General features: G+C 36.1%; 2 protein-coding genes across 2 annotated transcripts in view; one reads left to right on the plus strand and one right to left on the minus strand.

Moving 5' to 3' along the window:
• Positions 1–11,019, plus strand: part of LOC110031085 (E3 ubiquitin-protein ligase BRE1-like 1) — a 34,496-nt gene extending 23,477 nt beyond the window's left edge. The window contains exons 6-9 of the mRNA XM_020734126.1: positions 4,543–4,680; positions 4,758–4,966; positions 5,041–5,209; positions 10,499–11,019. Of these exons, the coding sequence (XP_020589785.1) occupies positions 4,543–4,680; positions 4,758–4,966; positions 5,041–5,209; positions 10,499–10,663 (681 nt within the window). The 3' untranslated portion in view covers positions 10,664–11,019. The remainder of the gene's footprint in view (positions 1–4,542; positions 4,681–4,757; positions 4,967–5,040; positions 5,210–10,498) is intronic.
• A 3,925-nt stretch (positions 11,020–14,944) lies between these two features.
• On the minus strand, positions 14,945–16,955 carry LOC110031083 (hexose carrier protein HEX6-like). The gene is made up of 3 exons (XM_020734123.1): positions 16,694–16,955; positions 16,265–16,587; positions 14,945–16,154 (listed from the first exon to the last, which is right to left on the minus strand). The coding sequence occupies exons 1-3, from the start codon at positions 16,815–16,817 to the stop codon at positions 15,090–15,092; spliced, it is 1,512 nt and encodes a 503-aa protein (XP_020589782.1). The 5' UTR covers positions 16,818–16,955; the 3' UTR covers positions 14,945–15,089.
• Positions 16,956–26,351: the final 9,396 nt, after the last annotated feature.

A 26,351-nucleotide genomic window follows, 5' to 3' on the forward strand; every position in this document is an offset into this window, starting at 1 on the left:
GCCACCTCCTATGCAGTTCCTTGATCTTCTCCCAAGCTTCATAAATTGACTCTCAATTTATTCGGATAAATGAGATAATGTCATTCCTAAGCTTAGTAGTCTTAGCTGGAGGGAAGTATTTTGCCTGAAATTTCTGAGCTAGGTCATTCCGCGAAGGGTGTGCATTTTGCATTTAATATAAAATCAAAAAATACAAAACAAAGCTATAAAAGCTACAAAAAATAAGCATTAGCCAACCACACTCAAAAAGTCGAGGTCACAATTGTGAGCATCCCAAAAAAAAAAGTTCTATCCAAAGTAAGCTAGAACTTCCCTTCTAGAAGATCTATTGAATTTGACTGAATTTTGAAGGAGTGTTTGAAGCAACTCATGGTTATTTTCAGAGATCTATTAATATGATTAAAATTGGACGAAATAAAGGACTTTTTGGCAGCATTTTAAGTCTCACTTTAGTGTTTATGTGTATGTTTTAGTGTGTTTTGTGTTGTAATAGTAAGAGTTTGGAGATTTCTTCAAGGAGACTCCAGAATTTGTGTTGGGGAGAAGACATAAGGTACTTTGTATTTGTGTTTAAGTTTTTATTTCTAAGAGTTGGATTTCAATACAAATTTGGTGTTTTTGTTTTATTCTTCATGAATTCTGAGTAGTTTTTTTTCTTTGCTCTTGGGAATTAATCTTGTGGGATGAGAATGATTTAAATATTTCTTTTTACTAAATATTGTGATGACAGTTTCTTTGATTCTTCATTGACTTTACAAATTGGCCACTTATAAGGTTAAAATTCGTTGAGAAACATAAAAACCCGGGAGGGCTATGATTTCACCCAACTAGTGAGTGTCACACTTCATTCTTGGCAGAGTCATGATCACCTAAGGGGAATGCAAATAGATAGGAAGATAAGTTTTCATGGGCATAGAATTGATATTTTTAGGGTGTCAGACTAGATTCTATTTCAAATTTGATTTAGAGTTTGGATCGTAAGGGTCTATGGTAGGTCCTATAGAGAGAGCACAGTGGGTAATCTGATGATGAGAGGTCAGAATCTAGTCATCAGTACAACACAAGCTGGTGAAAAACTCTAAATTAGCCAATGTTATTTGCTAGTACTGGGAGAGGGTAAAGAATAAGAATGTTTCTATTTTTCACGATACATCATCATATTTTTACTCATTTAAATCCTACATAGATTAATATCTCATTGCAGGAGGAAAAATTTTTACATATTATTCAAATTCATTAGAATTACTTTTGTTAAACTATTAATTATAGTTGTTTTAATCTGTTTTAATTTATTATTAACCATTGTTATCAATTCATTTTCATTTAAATCTGCAATCTAAATAGAATTTGCATTCGAGTTTAGGTATCCAATTTAAATACTTCAACTATCCTCATGGGATCGATACTGAGGTTTCTAAGGAAAATCTTTTATTATTTGAAACGATACTTATACTTGCGTAGTACCTCTAGTGTGAAGTTTTATTATATATTTTCATATAAGTACATTTATTCACACTAGCCGCTGAATATAATTTGGATCAAGTTTTTTGCAATATTTTGAATATTAAAAATACAAGTAATTGCGGGTTGGGTCATTAAGAAAAATTCATAACAATTCCACATTGAAGTTTATAATTATTTAATTGGATATTGAGACATTTTTTTGAATGTGTGGCAAGTGTATGGTTCGAGACATTTTTATGTGTAAGCCTAAAAATTAACAAATTACCCAAAATAAGGAGTGTTATGTTAAGTTCAAAACATGTAATAAAAAGTAACATATTAACGTCCTAACCTATGAATAGCTTACATTGTAACTTATTAACAATAAAATATCAAATCATAAAATAGGAAGAGTTATGCAAATATCAAAGTAAGACATCATAATATTGCATGTTAAAATAAATTCAATACAATTAATCTCTTGTATTATAACAAGTCACCAAGGTTATAATTTCTGAATTTAAAAATATTTAGCACTTCTATCACTTAACAAATCTTCGTTAAAATATTCAGCATTATGATTTACTTCCTGATTTCATCCTTAGATATATACATGCTCCCTCATTTCTCCTCATCTTAAATCTTTATCTTTATTTTATCTAATCTATATTAATTAATAAGAATATTTATAAGATTTTAAAACGATGACTATGTTGATGGTAATAACAATTACATCCCCTGTTGTTTATTATATGGCTAAGTAAGAAAAGCTTTTTGGGCTGTTTTATTTATTTATTTTTTTTGAAGAAAACCCCAGGCCTAATTGGGTCTTCATTAGAACTGTAGTAAGGCGCTTGTTGAGGCTGGCCTGAACATTATGTAATGCATAAGCCTCGTGTTGTTCCTAATGAGGCGTAAGCCTCATTGATAATTTTTCAAAAAAATGTTAAGAGTCGAGCCTGAAGGCGAGCATTGTATTGCACAATTTTAAACCATACCACTCATCATGCTAGAAGTATCTCTATTAAGATTATAGGTGTTTTAAAGCTTGTGCTTTATTCCATCACAAAGTAAAATCAACGATGTGGGCAATGTGATATGACAGTAGATGACCCTCTTCTTTCTTTTTGAATATCTTTTCTGTTTTTTATCTTTTTTAATCATTTCTTTTTTCCTTTTATTTTTATTGGCTCTTTTTTGTTTCTTTTTTCCTATTTTTTTTATTATATATATAATGAACAGAGAAAGAGAGCTAGATTTAGAGAGAGTGGGAGAAAGAGAGATTGAGGAAGAATTGGGCAAGGGAGAGAGCTGAAGTAGTGAGAGCGAGGTGGCCTAAGCAATTAGAGCGAGAGTTGGGTGAGATTTAGAGATAGAGCATTGGAATGAGAGAGAGAGTGAGTCATTGCAAAAGGAACAAAGAAAAAGAGGGAGAATGAGGGGTGAGAGGTGGTGAGAGAAAGGGAGAGTAAGGGGTTGCTTGGTAACAAAATCTGAGTAGGATTTAACTTGAGTCCCACATTTCACAAGTGCTTATTTTTATTCACCTACCATTGTATTGAGTCTTCTTCACTGAGTTTTTTCTCGGCTTCATATGCTGATATGTTTGTCAAAGCCTCCTGCCATTGAGCTCTCTAACAGCTTCTTCTTCTCCTTCACAAGCCACTGGATTTATCACCTTCTTCAGTGTATTTCCGCCGTAACTTTCTTGCTCCTTTATTCATGAGGGTTTGGGTAAGGAGTGGAAGGCAGATAACGAGGGATCTGGGGTAGGAGTCAAAGTATGGAAGGATGAATGAGAGGGAGATGGGCCCATTGGTTGCATGAGAATAGGGAGAAAGAGAGAATAAGCAGGCTAGCTAGTTTTTCTTATAGAGTAGAGGTTGAGTGCAAGCAAGACATTGTAGCCATGCGGTCATGGTGACTGAGACCAAATGGGCAAGGCATGGAAAATTGGAGCAGAAATGAGGAATAAGAGGAAGGTGTAGACATCTGCTTTTTTTATATGTTTATATTGGGTCAACAATCACTTATGTCATGTATCTATTATTTTGTTTAGTCCTTCGGAAATGTTATAAGGTTTAAAGTTTATTGGGACATTTTGCAACTAGTTATTTTACCATATCGGGGGCGAAGAGGCTCTTTTTAAACTATAAGATTATTTCACTTTGGGCTAGTGTTCAGGTTATGTGGAAATGGAAGTAGCATCGTATTTTACAGTTAAAAATTTTTCATACTGAACTACGGATACCTATTCTTATCAGGCTATAGAATCTCTTCTTCTTATTCAATATATAATCTGGTGCAAGGTGGAAGAATCAGGCTAGCTCATTTCCCCAGCAAGAGTTTAATGCCATTGATTTCTGATACTGGAACTTCTAGATGATGGTACTTTGTTTTTACTTCCTTTTGTCATACTTCTCCATGAAGATTCATTCTTGGAGAGTAGTGGTTCCTTAGCACATCTACAACATTTGCTTGAGCATGCACTTCTTATTTGCAACTTTGCCATGTTAGTTTGTTGTGGCCATGAACTCGACATTTATGTGATCCTGACACATCAATACCGCCACCATGAGGAATTGCAGGCGTTCATATAGAAATGAATTTCTTGGAAGAAGTTTCAATTTGTAACTTTTACACAAAAAAATGTTCCTTTTGTTGTCTGGAGGTTTGTGGTTCCTCATTAGTCATTACCCGTTCAGCGGCTAGCTTTCACAATGGTGCTGAATCGTAATGTTCCCATGATCCTCAAGACGCAATGATTTTAGTGAAAGTCGGTGGTGGTCAATTATATGGATTTATATGATTACGTCTATGAGTGTTTTTGTTGTGAAAGTAGGTATTGGGATTTGTTGTGTTAGTAAATTATTTTTTATATTGATTTGATTTCTTTGTTTTGGTTTTTGAGTATTGTGTGTTGATTAGGAACCACCATTAATTTTCTATGATTCATTATTTTGTGACTTCTATATGTTAATGCATTTGCCCATTTGATGTGTTTAGAATCATGTTTCTATTCAGATTTTCAGCAATTTCAAATTATGGACCATGCTTGGTATTCTTTGTTCATGTGAACTCCTTACTTTCCTGGTCCAGCTTGGAAAAGAGAATCTCAAAGCTGGACAGCAGTATTTTGATCTTGGTATGGAAATAAAAAGCTGGAGTAGAAAGGTTAAAGTGGCAGAATCTATGACGAATGTCTTTTATCGGCTAACTTTAAGGCTTGAAGAGGAGGTAATTTCCTGGAAATAAATTGAAAATTTAATCTGCAGAAGTTTGAGGGGGAGTTCTGACCTTTTAATTTTCTGTAGTTGAAAGTCTTTTCAAATCAGGTTGATAAACAAGCTGATGAGAGGCAGCAAAGTTCTGTTGCCTTGGACAATTTACAAACAAGACTATCTGATGCGTGCACTGAATCTCTGGAGTTGAGGCATTCTCTGAATGAAATACAAATGCAGGCAAAGAAAAGTGGATTGGAATTAGAGGTGACCGAGCTTCTAATTGAATTAGGAAGGGAGAGGTAAAATGTATTCTGCTCTTTTATGGTTGATGAAGTATGCCGGGATTTCATTGAATTCACGTTACCTTGATTAGGTTCAACAAAAAGAGGATACATGAAGGATTAAAAGCATTGAGAATTGAATTTACATTGCGTAAGACACAGGCTGATGAAGGCTCAGTTGTGTTGGAAAAGCTTCAAAAAGAGATTAGTGAATGTAGGAGTATCCTGAGATGTCGTGTTTGCGATGAACGTCAGAATGACGTAAGTTTCATCGTGTGCTATCGCTAATAGTTCGAACACTCACTTTTTATGCATCTTATACATATATCATCGAGGCAGTACCACCTCGAGCGCTTTTTGCAACTTGAGCTGCCACCTGAATGGTTAAATTTTGTAGGAGATTCATTTTTAGATGGCGAGCTTTGAACCGTTGTTTATTGTATAGAGGTCGGGCCAGTGCCTTCTTATTAACAGAGTTCGCTGAATTCACTTCCATTCTACTGTCATTTGTCTTCTGCATTGTCATACTTGTTATTAGTTCTTTTTATAAGTTGTTTAGCTATCATGGTTTATTTTGGAGGGTTGAACGAGTTCTATTCTTCCTCTTCTTATTGGAATAAAGAAGGTAGGGTTGATGGATTGATGGTGAGCTTTCAGTTGAGGTTTTCTGCTTAGAACTCTTGAAGAAGAAGAAATGGCAATAAAAAATCGCTGTAGTGAATTAGAACTTTGATGGATTCCTTACGTTGGTTATCCACTACGTTATGCAAATCTCCAATTTTCGCGTCCAGGACTTGGAGTTCATAAAATAATTCAAATTATTGAAATTTGACCGGTTTAGTTTAAGATCCAAAAAGTTTTCTTACGTGTTTCCTTGTACGCAATTTTCTTTTCTTTCTTTTCTCCACTGCTCGTGATCCTTCCTTCATGGTCGCTAATTTCCCAAAATTGGATTTAGCGAATCTTTCCTTATCTCCTTGTTGCCTCTGTTTGCCGCTTTCCCACTTTGATGAGCATCAGCGCTCTATAAGAGCAGAGCTACGGCTACGACCGATCTCCTCATTAGCGCTCGTTTTTTTTTCACAACGCCTTGATTGTGCAGTATCAGCCTCAGCTAGCTCAAGCTCCAGAGCGGCCCAAACAGGTGATTCCATTGCGAACATTCATTATGGCGCAGGAAGAAGCTCGTGAAGCTCCTGATATGATAAAGATTATTTGAATTTGGGACAACTCATTCATTTATATCAAATAAATTTGCATCTAGTGCATTGATTTTTCCATTACAATTAACTCTTTCAATCACTCTGTCATCAGGCTCACTTGTGAGCGTTACTCAGTGTGCTATTGATTGTAACATTATCATAAATGACATTTGTATGCCCGCTACTCTCATAGTATTATCACTAGTTGAATTTGATGTAATCTTGGGTATGGATTTGCTATCCACATATCATGCAAACGGGTGAATTTTTGCATACCTGACTTAGTTCTTCAAGAGTAGTAGAGGAGTTATTTCTTGTTTAATTTCGACAAATAAGGCTTATAAGTTGATATCCCATGGGTAGGTTGGTTATTTAGCTCATGTGATAGATTCTGAGAAATTTAGTATTACCTTAGATAGCACCCAGTAGTTTGATAATTCTTCAATGTATTTCCTGAAGATTTGTTTGGCATAACACAATATCGTGAGATCGGGTTTACCATAGGCTTACTTCCGGGGACCACTCCAATTTCTAAAGCACTATATCAGATGGCCACTGTATAACTCCAAGAGCTCAACATCAAGTTGCAAGAATTGCTTGATAAAGGATTCGTTCGGCCCAGTGTTTCACCTAGGAGGGCGCCAATTCTATTTGTGAAGAAGAAAGATGGAAGCATGCAGTTGTGCATTGATTACAAAGAGTTGAATAAGGTGACCGTAAAGAGCAAGTACCCAATGCCTCGTATTGACGATTGTTCGATCAACTACAAGGTTCTTCTGTGTTTTCCAAGATCGATCTCTGATCGGGCTACTATCAATTGAGGATCAAGGATGAGACGTTTCAAAGAGTCCTTTCGATCTCGATATGGGCACCATAAATTTCTTATTATGCCTTTTGGTTCAACTAATGCCTCATGTTGTCGTTATGGACTTGATAACAGAGATTTTTAAGCCCTACTTGGATTGATTCGTTATTGTCTTCATCGATGATATTTTGGTCTACTCAAAGAATGAAGAGGAGCATGCCCAACATCTCGGAGTAGCATTGAATACTCTTCAAAAGAATAATTTTTTTGTCAACTTCTCTAAGTGTGAATTTTGGCTTTGACAAGTGACATTTTTTAGACACATTGTTAGTGGAGCTGAAATTTCTGTGGGTCCTGCTAAAGATTATAGCAATAATGGATTGATCGAGACTGAGTATTGCCATCGACATTCGTAGTTTTCTTGGATTAGTTGGATACTATCAGAAATTTGTTGAAGGTTTCTCTCTTATTGTTGCATCTTTGTCAAGGTTGACTCAGAAGGTTGTTAAGTTTGAGTTGTCCAACGCTTGTGATCAGAGTTTCTAGAAATTCAAGAATTACTTGGTAACAGCCTCAATTCTCACCATTTTCTCTGGCACGGATGGATTTCAAATCTACACATCAAGGATTGGTGTGCGTTATAATGCAGCATGGCATGGTTGTAGCTTATGCCTCAAGACAACTCAGGATGCATGAAAGAAATTATCCTACCCACGACTTGGAGATAGCCGCGGTTATTTTTGCACTAAAGATTTGGAGGCACTATCTTTATGGAGTTCATTGTGAAGTTCACCGATCATAAGAGCTTGAAGCATATTTTCACCCAAAAGAAGTTGAACTTGAGACAAAGAATATGGCTCAAGTTGATGAAGGACTATGACTTGGAGATTCAGTATCACCCTAGTAAGGCGGACATGGTCGCAAATGCTTTAAATAGAAATTTTTCTACGTATGCAGCTTGGATAGTCACTCAGGAGCAAGAGTTAGCACAAGAGATGGAGCGACTTCAACTCGAGATAATACCGACAAGAACTACTTCTAGCATATATCAAATGTCAGTTCAATCTACACTTGTGGACCGTGTTCGTGTAGCTCAGATGATGGATACAAACTTACTAAAACTTTGAGAGCAAACAAAGAATGGATCGAAATCGGAGTTTAATATCGATGGAGATGACAATTTGAGATTTCAGGATCGGTTGTGTGTTCCAAAACAAGAAGGATTTTTACAGGAGATACTCTGTGAGGCGCATTCTACTCTCTATTATTCTCATCTGGGAAGTACTAATATGTATCAAGATCTTAAGAAGTTATTTTGGTGGTCAGGTATAAAAGATGCTCTAGCTGAGTTTGTAGCTAAGCGTTTGGTTTGTCAGATGGTTAAGACGGAACATCAGAGACCTGGTGGTCTGTTGTCCGTTGCACTGCTTCCTATTCTAGAGTGGAAATGGGAAGAGATTTTTATGGACTTTGTGATTGGATTACCCATATTGAATTAAGAACATTATGCTATTTGGGTTGTGGTCGATAAACTATGTTGGCTCATTTTCTACCAATCATGCAAAGCCTATTTAGTGGATAAATTAGCCAAGTTCTATATTGACAACATCCTTTGATTGCATAGAATTCCAACCATCATTGTATCATATCAAGATGAAAGGTTTACTTTCGGGCTATAGAAATAAGTGCAAGAGGCAATGTGCATGAGATTAGACTTCAGTACTGTTTTTCATCCTCGAACAGATGGACAATCGGAGCGCAACATTCAGATCTTAGAAATCTTGCTGAGAGACTGCATTTTTTATTTCAGAAGTAATTGGGAATATTATATTTTTTTGGTAGAATTTACTTATAACAATAGCTTTCAAGCTAGTATCGGCATGAAAGTGTTGATCTCTTTTGTGTTGGTTCGAGGTTGGTGAGAGACGAAAACTTGGACCACAACTAGTGAATCAAGCTATTGAGAAAGTTTGTCAGATTTGAGATTGATTACGTGCGGCCCAGGATTGTTAGAAGTACTTCAACCCAAAGCATAGGGAGATTGAATTCAAAGTTGGAGATCATGTTTTTCTGAAAGTTTTTCCATGTGAGGAGTTGCACGATTTGGCCAGCCTTGAAAGCTTTAGCCTCGTTTCAGTGGTCCTTTCGAGATGATCGACAAAGTCAGTAAAATTTCATACCATTTGGCTCTTCCTAGAAGCCTTGTGGGAGTACACATTGTCTTTCATTTCTTTCTACTGATGATTCTCATATTCTTTGGTACGAGCCATTGATGATTTGAGACGATTTGAGTTATGAAGAAGTACCAGATCGCATCTTGGAGCGTGAAGTTCGACAGCTTCACCTTCTTTTGTCAGAGTGCTTTAGAGAACCAGTCAGAATGGGAAGCAACTTGGGAGATTGAAGAAGAGATGATCGCAAAGTACTCACAAATATTTCAGAACTAAGTTATGAATTTGGGGACCATCGGGTTACCTTGGGTTGGTATTTGACATTCTGAGTTTTAGGGTATATTAAAATCGACTGTATATATAAATATAAATGAAAGTGAAATGATAAGAAATTTGATTGAGAATAATTGCATCTTTTATATGATATGCATATTTGATATTTACCCTTCTTATTGGTCTTACAATGTTACATATACACATAGTGATTCTTCCTTACTTGTTGTCCATAATGCATGTCTTATTTCTCTTGTCATTTAAGTTTTAATAGATAGTTGTTATTTACTGAGTTTGTCAAACTCATTCTTGATATTTTTACATAGCAGGTTTTATTTAGCCACCAATTGAACCGTCTGCACGGGAACAAGCTTTTCAGTTTTAATTTCCCAATTTTGATTTTTTGTTAGTATTTGTTTTAGTTGTTGTATTTGTCTTTGTTGAGTATGGGTGGTTGTTTCATGTTTATATTATTTTTATTTTGATTCGGCTAGTTCTTAATTTTCATGCAGTTGTATCATTGAACTTTTTAGTATTAATAAAATTTACATTTTTTTTCTTTTATTTGCATGCAAGTCTTTCTTTGAAAATACAAAAAATGTGTATTTTATTTCACCATGTTTTGTGTTGCCGTGGTGCACCGCCTTCCAGGCCCGTGTTATGACATTTAACTCAATCTAGATTTGTCTCTCAAGTCTTCACGCTTGATTTACGCTCTTATACTTATGCTTGAGGTCTCTTGTAGGGGAAGAAAATCTCATCTAAAGACACAGAATATGACCAATTCTTTCTCCTGCCTACTCTCTTTCCTGTTGTTTTATTTTAAGGCATTTAATATATTCGTCAGCATTATCATGCCATATTGTTGCTATCGCGTTGCTTGTAATGCAACTCGACTTTTGGATGCTTCTTATAGTAACTTTTTATTTTATTTTCAAATAAGTTCCATGAAAGATATGTTATCGATACATGGATCTCATATAATCTTATTCTAACCTATAAACTTCATTGCTAACTTGTTGCAAGTTTTAATTTCCTCTGACATGATCTTTCCAACCAAATAACCACTTTAACCCAATCTTCCTATTACTTGGCTCAGGTTGTCATTGCAAAATGCTATCATTTATTCTGTAGACAGTGTATTCAGAGGATTATTGGAAGTCGTCGTGGTCGTGGCAGTCGTCGTGGCAGTCGCCGTCATCCTAAGTGCCCGACATGTTCGAAGAGCTTTCTTCCGGACAATGTAAAGCCTATTTATCTATAATATTAAACATTTCAAAGGATCTTCATTTGTTTGTACACAAGAGCTTAGGCTGACAAACTTCATTCCATCTCGCTAATAATGGTGGAAGTCAACAAACCCTTACTGATTAGTATAACATATTTCTGCATATTGTGGACTTTTTTTTTTCTTTTGAAAGGGTTTGGTTTTTATTGATTTAAGAAAAATTACTGAGTGTCTCTCTTACACTTCAGGTATGGAGATAAAATTACATCCAATTAATCAGATGTGCGGACGACACTATGAATCGCATTGTCATACGGTTGACAGCGTGGTGTGATCCACACTGTCGTCCGCGTGTAATGCGAAATTAAATATTATGCAGTATAAAGGGTCTCTTTTTGTGCATTTATTTTATTGCTAATTTTGTTATGTAGCTATGAAACTGATTAATTAGGCTTGAATGTAGAGCAGTATTGTTTGGAAATTAAATACAAAATAAACTCAAGATGTCTGTTTCAAACTTTAATCCTATTCAAAAAGAAATTTATGAAACTAACTTAAAAATTATAAAAAATTGTATGAGAATTTAATCACATTTTAACGAGCGCAATTTTTAAAATATTAAAGATTTATTGGATTACACTGTATGTAAGAAATACAAAGGAACATCAATGGATTAGGTTAGTTAAATTAAAATCATTAGGTTAATTAAACTAAATTTATTTGTGATCTAAAAGTTAAAATATTTATTTTTTAATTACTTTTATTATTTATTATATGATGATTTTGGAAGATTTAATTTAATCTAACAAAAGATATTTATTAATTAATATTTCATTAAAATATTATATTATAGTATTTATAATTAAATTATATAAATTTAAAATAAAAGAGAAATTAGTTTAAAACTTAAGTAACGTATAATATAATTAAAAAATTACAATAAATAAAATTAAATTGTAAATTTAAATTCTGATAGAAGTAATTGAATAGTTTCACAGAATTTAATCAAATTATATTTAATATATGTCAATTCAAAAAGTTTATGAGATTTAATCACTTCAACATTTACTAAATTCGAATTTATTAAAAGTTATTTATTTAACCGAAAAATAACTTGCAGTGTAATTGATTTATAATTTATATGAAATTTATTGGTCTTGCTTAGATGCAAAATACATGAGATTGTTTTTTTATGTTTGGTTTTAATTAAAATGTAATATATTATAATTCAAAAGATGATGACAACCCCCACTTTATTTTTGTTGGATTTATATATGTATGTATGTGTATATATATAGCAATCAACATTATTAATAATATGCATCTCACATCTAAACTCCAATATTAACATGTACGATATCTAAAATACTCAAACAGAAGTCAAATTAACACCCCTGCTAAATTGGACAGATCTCTTTGGGTTCAAGTGCCGGCGAAACTCTCAAACAAAACATCGGAGGTGGCGATGAAGCCTCAAGCGGTTTCGGCCGTGGGCAAAAGTTTAAAAAGCTGAATTATAAATATATATTTAAAATTCTTGTGGCAGCTTTCAAAGAAGTTTCCTAGACGGATGTACAATCGTATTTGATACATCTTCAACTAATTTCTTTCATATCACATCACAATGTACCTTTTTTAGTAACATACATTCAAACTTCTATAAAGTCATCCAGAAGTCTAATTTCAGCAAATTTACAGTCAAATTGATCAGCTCGACGAGATGGACTTATGATGCCAAAATTGATGAGATCCAATTCAAACCAAGCTCAGATCAAGTCTTTAAACCACTTTGGAAGCTTTCTGAATATATTTGAAAGGTCAAATGGATGTCGAATCTTGCGAGTTAACGAGCCAAAAATCGCTCAAATCCCACACCACTAAACCTTTCAAATGTACATCAAACATCATCCGATCTAGGGAATCTTTCTAAACTGTCTGATCTAAGTGGTTCATAATCTTGTATTAATTACACCCATAATTCTATAAATAGAGTTCCACCCCTCTTATGTGAGGAAACAAAGAGCTTGAAATTTTTAGAATGTGTTGAAGTACAACAACACTTCTGCCATCGTCGACCACCGCCGACTGTTGTCAACCACCACTTGTTGACCACCGCCGATCATTATTGTCGCCACTGTTACTTGCAACAAATTCATTCGCACATCAACATTGTAATTCAAAAGATTTTATAGCCCTTTCAAGCCTGTAGGACAAGGGGTTTCTTTAATCATCAACTTATAGTTGATCTCTTTAACTGGGTTAGGACCTGTGATTTTTTTTTCATTCTGAGTTTTTCACGTAAAAGTTTCTGATGTCTCAATTGGTTATATTTTTCATCTTAGTGTGTATTGAATTCTCATATAACGCTAAGATGATAATTCATTATTTTACCGCCGTAAATTTTCTAGCATGCATCAATATTTTTAAGAAACTACTGTCTCGTCAAACAGATCTTGAACCTTGAAGTTACTCGTGAGTTGCATCCGTAAAAAGGGAAGCGTGAGATTGTCCAACGACTATTTAATGGGTGTTAGGTGGTGTAAATATTATTGGTACGCCACTAACATATTTTCATCATCTTGCATGAATCTCAAAGCATGACAAGAACCTCAAGGCAATCATTGGAGCAAGAATCATTCATATTTCAATTAAGAGGCATCCAGAGCTTCAATTTAAGCAAACTTATAGTCAAAGTAACTGACTCGATGAGACGGACCCAATGACATCAAAATTAGTCCAATCGGAGTCAAATCAATCTAAAATCGAGTCATTAAACCGCTATTGAAAGTTTTCCAAACATATTTAGAAGGTCAAACGAATGTTGAATCTAGTAAGTCTATAATTGAATCGAGTGTCTCAACAAGATGAATCCAGCGAACTCAAGATTGCTCAATTTTGACATTATTAAGACACTCAAATGTCCATCAAATGTTGTCTAATGGAAGGAAGCTCTACGGGCATTCCGATCAAAATGATTCATATTTTTGCATTAATTGCACCCAGAACACTATAAATAGAGTCTTGTCCCTCTCATGAGAGGGAGGAGATCTTAAGACTTAGGAAAAAAACTTAAAGCTTTGAGAAGAACTTGAAGTCCAACGTTATTCTTACCACTGTGGATCGTCATCGATCGCCGTTTACTACCACTAACCATCATCGATCATCACCGAACAAAATTAACCACCGCTGACCGCTATCGACCACTACTTTTTGGCCTCAACCAATCGTCATTGATTGTTATCCACTTCTTACGACAAGTTTATTCATACGTTGACATTATAATTTGAAAAACTTTGTAACTATTTCTCGCCAGTGGGATAAGGGGTTTCTGCAATCACCAACTTATAGTGAATTCTTACAACTAGGTCAGACCTAGTGATTTTTTTCCTTACGGGTTTTCCACATAAAAACTTATAGTGCCACTATTGGTTTTTTCTTTGTTAGATTTGGAGCCCGATTTGCCTCCCGATTTCCCGCTAATGCTCGCGTCGCGACCCTAACTCCGCTTCCGCTCCCAATCGCGAAACGTCGTGATCCCCTGCTATCGTGATACTTGTTCCCACTCCACTATCGCGAAAGGTTGCGATATTCGCAAAATGACACCGTCTCCCACTTCCTTTAAGTTGCAAACAGAAGAGCACGGTTCTTCTTGAGTTTTGGACGCCACGCCCTTTGTGTTATTCTTCAATTTCCTCGGGATAAAGGAAGTAAAGTGCAAGAAGTATTTCCTTGCGGGAGAAGGAAGAAGAAAGAAGAAAAAGATTGTTCTCCCTTGGCTTCTTCTTTATGATATAAGAGAAATTGAGTTTATTTCTTTTGTAAGTTTATTTTCTTCGGTGTATCTCGGTGTAAAGTTTCTTCGGTGTATCTCGGTGTAGAGAGAGAAGAAGAGATTGTAACGAAGTGAGAGTGAGAGATTACTCTTGTAAGTCGATGTGATTGACTGGTGTAAATTTTTCATGTAGTAAAATCCTATGCAACTCCATCGACGTAGGCAATTTGCCGAATCATGTAAATTTGTGTGTTCAGCTTTGGTGTTATTGTTTTATAGTGTGAATTTTCTTGTTCTATTTTTTCGTTTCGTCAAAGATCGTTTTTCTATTTTATTTCTATATATATACCACAACAACTGGTATATATAGTTTGCAACATTCTTTTACCTGAGTGAGTTGAAATCTCGTGCAACGTTAGGACGATAATAAGCAACTCTACCGCCTTAAATTTTCTAGCACGCATCAATTATAATTTATTTGTGAGATGAATAAATCATGGAAATTGATTTGAAATCTAAATAAATGTGCACATATCTGACTGAATAATTGGTTTATTTCTTTTTTTTCAATCGGAACATTGAAACCAAATCTCTAAAACCTTTGGAGGAGGAATGGAAAGTCCAATGTCCGACTCGGTTAAATCCTAGAAATTGCCAATCAGGCCCTCCTAAGATATCCGCACGTTCTCTTCATTTCCTCTCCTCATCCGACTCCACAAACCTCTTCCAAAACCAGTGCTCCTCCCACACCCTGCCCATTTGCTCCAACGGCAACTCCTTCGTCTCCGGCAACAACCAATACACAAACAAGCTCATCAGCACCACCAGTCCTCCAAACAAGAAAAAAACACCGAATTTCAAATAGCAGAGAATGTAAAGCATGCTCTGCGCAATCACAGCGCCGAATAAGAAATCCGAAGCAACAAAAACACTCTGCCCCGCCGATCGGATCTCCAAAGGAAAGATCTCACTCGCCACAAGCCATGGCAACAGACCCCACGACCAGGAAAAACCTGCCACATAGATGCACAGAAAGCACAATACCAGGTAGGCATAGGCATCTCTCATTGTCCCATGATCCCCCAATTTCATTGCCATTACTCCTCCCACCATCATCAACGCAACAATTATGGACGAACCGCCGACGAAGAAGAATTTCCTGCGCCCGAGCTTATCCACCGACCCCATGGCCAACACAATGCAGACCGTCGCTGTAAGCCTTGTCACCAATGCTGCCAAAAGTGACGCGCTTTCTTTGAATCCGATGATCCGGAACATCACCGGTGCGTAGAAAGTTATGAAATTTATTCCGGTGAACTGGCGGAAAGCAGGTAGGGCGACAGCCATGACTACATAAGGGCGATATTGTCGTCGAGCGAGTCTGTGCAGGAGATGATCCGATGCCGCTTGTGAGGCGTCGGCGGCTGCGGAGATTACGCTCTTCAGTTCGTTTTGGACGTCGGAGGTGCCGCGGATCTTTTGTAGAATACGGGACGCTTCTTGTGAATCTCCGTTGCGATAGATTATGCAGCTTGGGGTTTCAGGGAGGAAGAGAAGGCCGATGAGGAGGAAAGAGGCAGGAAGGGCGGCTAGTGCGAGGGAGAGTCTCCATCCCCACCCGGCTCTGATCTTTTGCGTGCCGTAGTTTACAATATTTGCGGCTAGAAGTCCGATGCTGAGGCTGATTTCGAAGAAGCCGTTCATGGCTCCCCTGTATTTCGGCGGCGACATCTCCGAGATGTACAAGGGGATGGACTGAAAAGACAAGATTTTTACGCTGGAGTTAGTTTTTAGGTGTCATTTTTCACAACTGGTTAATTTGATGGAGAGGGATATCTGATATCCTGTTATCAGCCATGCCATACCTGGTTAGTAAAGCCGATGCTAGCCCCAAAAAGAATCCGGCCAAGGGTGACTGTCAAGAGATTGAACCCAGCGCCACTGAGTCCTGCTCCACAGATAAACAGCACAGCTCCGAAAAGCATGGAGGACCTCCGACCAAATCTGTTAGTCACCTGCGAAGCCAACAGAGAGGCGACGAAGCCAGCAATGTAAAGCGACGACGTGAAAGCCATCAGCAACTGGCTGTCAAACTTGCAGTAGTTGCTCACATGCCCTTCTTTCTTCATATTTGCAACAACTTCGGGGAAGAATTTGCTCAGAAAAGAATCCATGGATGTCACTCCACCTGAACGAGCCAAATTTGTATCTTTTTCAGTTTATTAATTGAGCTAATTAAATAAGAAGGGAAAAGATAGAGCTTTATGGAGATGTGGAAAATTAAGTAATATTACCAGAGATCCCAAGGTCGTAGCCGAAGAGGAGCCCGCCGGAGCCGGCAACCATGCAAGTGAGGACGACGAAGAGCGTAACCCTAGCTTCTTTATCAGAGGAGATCTTCATTGGAGTGCTTTCCATTGCTGCGTTCGAGCTTTGGCTGGGAGTGCACGAACATCAGGTGTTCTTCTCGACTTATATACATGGCGAGACTAATACAGGACAAACTAAACTTCTGCGAAATTTACATAGATACCGCACAGATCTTATGTATTTACATATCCAAGACACTATTTTTTTTCATAAAATCGTCCATTTGATTCGTTCAAGTTAATGAGATAAAAAATGTTAGCCACAAAAATGAGTCCTTTAATAAGATAAGTCATCATCAAGTAACTAAGTGCTACAAAATTTATAATGATTAATGTCTTAAAATTGTATAGAAATTCAATTGACTCGTAAATATAAAATTAGAAATTATGGTTTTTACATGAAAAAAATTAAAAAAAATTTAAAAATTCATGACATCTAAATTAATCAAAACTTCTGTATTTATATGTCAAATACATGAACATCAATTTTTTATGCATAGACCTTCAATTTGCATGATATTGACAGCCTGATATCAATTAATTAAATGAAAGAAAAAATATTAATTGCATAGCTGCAAGCCAGTGGCAAAAATAAAGCCATCAGCAACCGACGAAGCCCATAGTCCAGGAAAAAATATTACATCAGTACTACGCGCGTAAAAATAACGTGCGTGGTCAATCAAATCACGCCACAACATCTCGCGCGACAGAGCAAAAAAAACGGCGCAGTAACACGGGGAATATTCCCCCCTGTGTTATTCATGTGTTATTGTGTGTTATTCATGTGTTATTGCATATTATTCATGTGTTATTGAACACCTATTGTGTTATTATAACACCAAGAATATTCTCATAACACAATAACACATGAATAACACACAATAACACTTGAATAACACGGGAAATATTCCTAATAGAGAAAAAAACGGCGCAGTAACACGGGAGAATATTCTCTCCCGTGTTATTCTTGTGTTATTGTGTTATTTATGTGTTATTCATGTGTTATTGTGTTATTATAACACCAGGAATATTTACAGGACACAATAACACATAAATAACATGGGGGGAAATATTTTCCGTGTTATTGCGCCGTTTTTTTTCTGTGTCGTGCAGGGTATCGTGGCGTTATTTCATTGACTACGCACGTTACCCTACGTGCATATAATACTGATGTAATATTTCTTCAGTCCAGACACAAGAGCAGATAAATAAAATTAAAGTTACACATCCACCACTCAATTCCTTTATATTTACATATGTAACACCTAAATTTCAATATTTACTTACGTATCATTTTACCTTATGCTTGAAAAAGATGCATTTCACCTTCTAAAAGTTAAAATAGTGATAATTTGTTCGGATGTGATCACATAAAAGATTTGATTGTTAGATATCTGAATTTGTAGGAATTGGGAGGTATCTATGTAAATGCCCTACCCTGAATATCATATATGTCAGAGATATACATGTGCATTTAAATTTTTATTTTATTTTTTTTATTTTCCAGCTGTGTTAAATTCATCTACATATGGAGGCCAGATTAGTTCTGTATCTGCTCCTCGTTCATTATATGTATATGATACGTATTTCTGCCGTTCATATCTAGGAAGTTTACGTGCTGGATATGTAAATACATAGGAATTAAGTGGTATGTATGTAAATCTTCCTAAAATTAAATAACATAAAAAAATAAGTTTTACATGGTAAAGAGGAGGAAGATTTACATATATAACACTCAATTCATATATTTTTACATATTACACTTCAATTTTTACGTACAAACCATCTCGCCTATTTATGAAAAAGTGTGTTTCATTTTTTTAAGTTAAAATGATGGTGATGTGATATAATAGTTTTGGGTGGTATAATTATAAAAAACAAACTTTAGGTGTCAGAGATGTAAATACATATGAATTTGTTTTCATCATTAAAAATCACTATCGCTTATTAAATTTCGTGATATTCAAAAAAGGTAGAGCTTATTTTAATCTTATTTATCAAAAGTATAGTTATATGATTTAAATGTTATGAATATCGGAAAAAGACTAATTGTTATCATTTATTTAATTTTGATAAATCAAAAGATAAATTGCAGGCACAATGAGTATTGTTTGACATCAGAATAAGACAAGTGTTGATCCCTCAAATTTTCAATTAAAAGAGACTTGCATTATGTTATATGATAGCTAAAGATTTAATTTTATGTTAAGCTCATAAGAATATTAAATGCCAAAATATTTTGTGAAGTGCTTTTTGATACATCTGTCATGTATTAAATAATTCTTATAAGAAATTTGATTGCACTTTGAGTGAAAGTAGACAGCTAATCAATGTTGATTGGTGTACATCGAAAATCTGACTACACAAATCTCAAGTAAATTCAATGAATCATACAAAGAAGTTATCAAAGGACCACATTTTACGGTTGAAAGATCAAGCCATCAAGGATAACTTCATTAGGTCAAATCATGGGCCCGCCGAAGAAAAATAAATCCTGCAAAGAAACATTGTACACGTAAACTGGCGACGACTATACAAAATTGACTACCTCAACTTATTCTGGGTCACTCGCATGGAAGATCAACGGCCTGTACACAAAACTCTTCAACCCTCTCGTAGGAAAGCTACCCATTAGATTATGGTGATGTGCCCTCTGCTTGATCAAATAAACCTTTGCTAAGTATAAGGAGGTCTCTAGTAAGGGTTCCCTCGGGAAGCCGATCGTAGACCTCTTGGCAGATCAAATGACGATCAATTGACCAAGTTTTACAATTACAAACACAAAATGGTGTCGACGACAGCTATGAATATAAAATTTATACTATACTTAGGGTGATAAATGATAAAAATCTAGCCACTTGAGCTCCTATGAGATATCTGAATGTGTAAACATAACATATGTTTATTTTATAGAAAAAAACTCCTTCATAAAAGAGGAGATAATGTAAAAAAGGGGGATTATTTTTCTCATTGCACTCTTACCCTATATTATAATACAATCGATTTCATCTTCTTCCCTTCTATGGTTATTTCTTCCTTTCCTATAGCTTTTCCTTTGAGACGTGAATTCACAGACAAAACTTGATACAACCCTCATAAAATCCAAAAGTTTCAAAAATTAATAAAATAAATTTTGTAGCTTATCACAAGACAAGACATTGATGCAATTATGCACACCACTCATGGAATATTTTTATGTGATCCACCTGCTAAATAAAGTGATGGTAGCAAGGTATTCTATGTGATCGACCTGTAGTGATAGATGAATAATTTTGTTTATGATTGCAACACCGATATTTTATCATTTATATGTCCACATGGATCAACGACAGGATTAGAGGGTAAAAAATTGTTAATTTATTATATAGGGCCATCAAATTAGACCAATGAGAAACTAAAAACTATGCATTATATCAACACAGAAAGCAATCGATCATAATCATTCAATATGACAATAATTTCAGCGTTAACGATAACACGCCCAACTAAGCTCACCTGAGGTCACCGGAATCACATAAATAACTATAGCTTTTCTAGAATGTTCACATTTTCCATCTTGTCTCCTATGTATATGTATGAAGTCTAATGTGTAAAGGTGCGGAGGAGATTCTCTGTAAAACCACATTCAATGCTTCCCACAAAAATGGCACAGGCATTCCTTCTATACCAATTTTTTATGGTATCAGAGCTTATTCTTCCTGGAAAAGGGCTCTCCCACTACAAGCAAGTAAGCATCGAATTCAAAGCCATTAATTCTATTGCTACAATGGATGAATTGAACATTGTTGATTCCCAATCGTCGACTCTACCTATACCCATTACAAGTAACCCCCCTTCTCTAAAGTTCTTACTCTCTCATATCATGCAGTTCACCTAAAATCAGCTAATAGTAGAGAACTACCACGTTTAGCATGCACAGATTCTTAAGAAATTTATAGCAAACGGTTTTGTTGGCTTTCTTGACATGAATTATTCATGTCTTGCAACCATAGAAAATCAATTTCAGGTGTGGAACTTAATTAATCAAAATCTGACAACATTATTGTGCTCCGCCATTTCTCCTACAGTTCTACCTCATATTCTCGACCTACCCACCACTACAGCTATCTGGACAACATTGAAAAACCGGCTATAACCTACCAATAGATACTATGTGATTCAATTGAAAAATGAGTTACATAACGCCTCAACGAGGGATCACATAATGGCTTAATACCTAATAGAGATCAAGACATTGGTGGATCAAATCACTACGACTGGTTCAAATCTGGATCACGCCGATATAATTTTATATATTCTCACCGGTCTCCCTAAATCCTACAATGCATTTAAGGATCTGTTTGGGGCACTTGCACCTTATTAATAAGCTATTGAAAAATAATCAGTTGTTCAAAAACCTGCGGTGACTATTACAATTTATTTTTTTTTAAAAGCAAGACCGCAGTTAGGAAGCTGTCACAACACCTAGTCAGGAATGATGTGAAAACGTTGATTCCGGCGGTTTAGAAATGCAACTTTTGTATAAGTTGCTAGAATACAGTTTACGCAAACGCGCCTGGGTGCATTTTCAAAACGCACCACAAATGGGGCCTAAAACTATCATCTGAACTAACCTTCAGCCCATATCCCTCGATGACTTATATTCTCTCATATGCAGTGAGGAGATCAACATCAATAATGAAAACATAATGAACACTTCATCTACAGAAGCTCAAGTGGCATTTGCAGCTTCTTGGGCAAAGGGAACCTATCTTCAAAGAGGAAGCTCAAGAGGAGGATCTCGGGGAGGTCGACAATCGACTCAATCCAACATAACCTATCAAATATGTAATAACACGGGACATTTTGTTGCCATCTTTTGGCATAGGAATAATTTTGAATAGACAACTATGGTTCAACCACAAGCCCTCCAAGTTGCATCCAAGGAATGGATATTAGATTCTGAGGCAACGGAACACTTCACTTCAGAGATCAGCCATCTTCAACAACGCAAAATCTACCACATAGTTGAATAAGTGATGGCTAGCAATGGGAATTGTTCCAATTGAGCACAAGGATGACAACAAACTTTCAACCCCAATTCGTAAGCTGAAATTATCTCACATACAGCATATACAACATACTCCCCTTCTCTCCCATAATTTGCTTTCAATTAACAAATTAACCAAAGATAATAATATTGTTGTTTCATTTAATGCTTCCGACATTTCAATTAATGATCCACACACTCAATAGGTGCTTCTCTGGGGCCTGGTTCTAACGATCTCTACTCAATTCACTCATCCACGCAATTCCCAAAAGCTTTTATTTCCTCTCTTTTCAAAGCTCAATACGTCGAATTGTGGCACTGAAGATTAGGACATCCACACCATGACATCATCTCTGTCATCTCCAAGCATTAGCAACTACACATTACATCCACTCAAAGTTTCTGCAATATTTTTAATCTTACTAAGAGTCCTAAATAGCCTTTTTACCTCATGTGGGACATAATTACAAATCATTAGAACTAATTCATAGCGATGTATGGGGACCATCCCCCAATTTCCTCTTATCAAGGTTTTAAATACTATATTTTCTTTGTTGACGACTATTCCAAATTATATTGGGTTTTTTTAAATAAAATAAATCTAAGACAACTCAAATCACTAAAACTTTCATTTATCTTCTTCAACACCAATTCAATATAAAAATAAAAAATTTCCTCTTATCAAGGTTTTAAATATTATATTTTCTTTGTTGACGTCTACTCCAAATTTTGTTGGGTTTTTTTATACAAAGTAATTATGAGACAACTCAAATCACTAAAACTTTCATTCATTTTCTTCAACACCAATTCAATATAAAAATAAAAATCCATCATTTTGATGGAGGAGGTGAATACACCAATCACAACCTCAAGCAATTCCTTAATCAAAATAGCATCATCCATCAATATTCATGCCCATACACACCCAAGAAAAATGGGGTGGTGGAACGAAAACATAGACATATTCTTGAAACAACTCGCGCTCTCCTACACCATGTACAAGTGCCCAACGAATTATGGTCCGACAGTCTTCTAACTTACGTACATCTCATAAATCGCATGCCAACTAGAGCCACACACTAAATATCTCCATATGAGCACCTTCACAAAACTCTACCAAACTACGCTCATATTCGTGTTTTCAGACGTGCATGCTATCTATGAAGACAACCTCATTCTTCACAAATTTGAACAAAGTTCTATTCAGTGCATATTTTTAGGACACTCTCTCCAACATAAAGGCTACAAGTGCCTAAACTCCACCAAAAATAAAATCATAATCTTCTGACGTATGATATCCATTGAATATATTTTTCCATTCCAACACAAATACAAACTACCCTTTACGGCACAACATCCTCCAAATTCTTTTATCCCTCCATGGCTACTTAATCCTATCACATATCAATCTACCTCACAACATCATTCTGCTACTCCAAATTCACTGCTCAAATCACCGCCATCTCACCCACGGTTTCAACACCACCTATCGAAATGCCTCAACCACCTACTGCACCTGATACTCTACCAGTGACTCCTCTTCCAGCCGTGCCACATGTGCATCTGAGGGAAATAAATCTAGAATTGATCACCTTAAACTGGTACAAAAACTGAATCTCTGTCATAAAATTGAGCCACCCACAAATCCCACATATTATGTGCAAGCAATTAAACCTTCAGAATGGAGACAGGTGGTGACCGAAGAGTTTAATGCTCTTCAGTGATATGGCACATGGATTTTGGTTGCATCTCCAACAAATCAGTCGATTCTCAACTATCGGTGGACGTATACTACCAAACACAATTCGATGAGTACAATTACCAAATATAAGATAAGCCTTGTTACTCAAGGGCATCAACAAGAACTTGGAGTTAATTATCATGAAATATTTAGTCATGTGGCTAAGTTTTCAACAATTCCCATTCTTATTATAGTTGCACTCCATCGTCAATGGAGCATTCTTCAATTTCACATTTCCAATGCACTTCTTCAGTGTACCTAATGGATAATTTCCATTTTCTACCCCTCAAGGCCGCCCGTGATGCGGAACATGGAGATCATCAAGAGCAGATATGATCAATCATATCTCTCATGGAAGAAGATATTAATTGCCACTCGGGATATGTATTTTAAGGAATTCAAGATATGATATTTAAATTTGAAATATAAAGTTAATTTCTACCTTTTTATATGCTAATAAAAATTACATACTTTCTAATTTTCTGAGGTTGTTTTACTGGTTGTCAGAATATCATTAGAAGATCAGTCAGATCTTTTAGGTTCTTTGTAGGCTTCGGCTCGGGATATGTTCACGACGATACGTAAGAAAGGGCAGAGGCCCTTATAGTTTGAGGAGGAAGTCTAGGCTAAGTTAGACCAAGCACGGGCCTCTCCGGAGTACCAAAGAAAGAGATAGACAAATCAATAGAACTGCATGATGAAGGGAGCCAGAGGGGCTGTACTCTACATTGGAGGTTTGATCCCCCACATGGAGCACTATCGGAGGCTGGTAAGGTTAGGTCAAAATTCAAAAGCTTACTGATTTATGTACTTATGTGACTTATCTGTTTATTTGATCATGTATACAGATCATAAGTTTGAAGAGAGCCATCTACTGCAGAGTTGCACGTCCTTACACAAGGGCATGCCAGCATACAACAGTGGGTATTCGACCACTCTCGTCGTGTCAATTTAAGTTTAAAAAAATTAATTCTATTAATATGTCAATTAATGTTTAAAATCCCAAATAATATTTGAATTTTGTTATACAGGAGGAGTACGAGCAACTCCGGGAGAGACAGACGGAGATGGTCAGTCATAGCTCACCGTTCGTTGGTAGTGGCAGCTAGTCTATCACTCCACAGCTTGATTAAGAGTTGTGGACGCAAACGACGGGGAAGAAGAAGGGGAGGGTGTACTGCCTCCAAGCAAAGGGGATGGCGTTTGAGGCTGAGCATTCCCGAGCAGTTGTGGGTGGCCCTAGTTCATTGCAGGCTCAGCATGAGAAGCTTGTCAGGCATGTGACAATGATGAATAAAGAGCTCTGACAGGTGTGCGAATGTCAGCAGCTCATTGGAGATAGCTTGTTACGCTTAACGGAGAGTTTTGATCGATAAAACATGTGGCACGTGCAGATTGAAGAGGAGGAACAGGATGATGATGAGAATGAATATTAGATTTTTTTTTCTGTGTTTGATGATGTTCTTCCGCATAGGGGTTGATTTTATCTTTTCTTCATTTTTGTATTGTACGAGCTTTCAGTTTCTTGTGTTGTGAATTTTGAACACTTTAATCTGTTTATATTTAATATGATTTGGTATCATTATGTGATGTGTGAGATTTCTATTATGAGTTGTCATGATACATAAATATCATATTATGTTGATTGTGTTTGTTATATGTAGATATGTAAAAAACTAATTGTTTCATTGTATTTTTTTATTTCTTATATATTAGCTTCAAATTAGCGTCGGAAAATTGTAAGACTAAAACACAATTAGCTAATGATATAAGTCACCGCTAAAACGATCCAATAGCGTCAAAGAAGCCTAATGCTACTTAGTGTCTGCACCGTTTGACGCTAATCATTGTCGGTTTTTTTTTTTAACTATTGCATCGTTACTCCAACATCGCTTGCATGTTTGATAGTATTTTTTAGCGACGGCATTTTTCGACACTAAATACGACGGAAATATCAACTCAAATTATCAACAATTAACTCATCTGTTGCGGCATCTACAGGGCACGAGCCACGTTGCCGTGGAAATCATACCCCACAATCTCAATCTTCGAAACTTTATGCTGATTTAGTTGAAGAACAATCATATCGGAAGTCCACCCCTGGAGTGTGCTCATTCCTAGGTGACACTCAAAAATCATAGTTGATTAAGAAACAGTCTACAATTGCAAGGTCATATTCGAAGGCCGAGTATGATGCCTTAGCAACAGCCACAACAGATGTAATATGACTAAGGAGAATATTAGAAGAATTTGATGTCAAACTTATACAACCTAATTCTATACATTGTGACAAGATATCTGTCATATCTCTAGCCAACAACCCAATCTTTTACGCACGAATCAAATATATAGAGATCGACTACCATTTCAGAAGGGACTTCATCAACTCCAAACAGATTCAGCTAGAGTATATCAAAACAGAGGTTTCATGAACTTCACGTTTTACCGAGAACAGTCAGCTCGCAGGGGTGTCAGCTGTAACAATAACAAGCACAACTAAGCTTGCATGAGGTCACCATAATCATATAACTAAATATAACTTTTCTAGAATGTTTTTTTTTTCCTATTTTGTCTACTATATGCATGTATAAAGTCTACTGTGTAAAGGTGTTGAGGAAAGGAAATTATCCGTAAAACCTCATTCTCTGCTTCTCACGGCAATGGCACAGGCATTCCATCCATTGCAGGTCTTTAAATATGAACACGCAAACCCATGAATACTAAATGAATATAAGCAGCCGTTTTAACCAAACTGAACAGTATTGTTTAAGGTTCTGACAAAAGGAATCATGAATATATATAATCCTGATGTA

This window comes from Phalaenopsis equestris, unplaced genomic scaffold (genome assembly GCF_001263595.1).
Source record: "Phalaenopsis equestris unplaced genomic scaffold, ASM126359v1 Scaffold000765, whole genome shotgun sequence".
Classification (NCBI taxonomy): domain Eukaryota; kingdom Viridiplantae; phylum Streptophyta; class Magnoliopsida; order Asparagales; family Orchidaceae; genus Phalaenopsis; species Phalaenopsis equestris.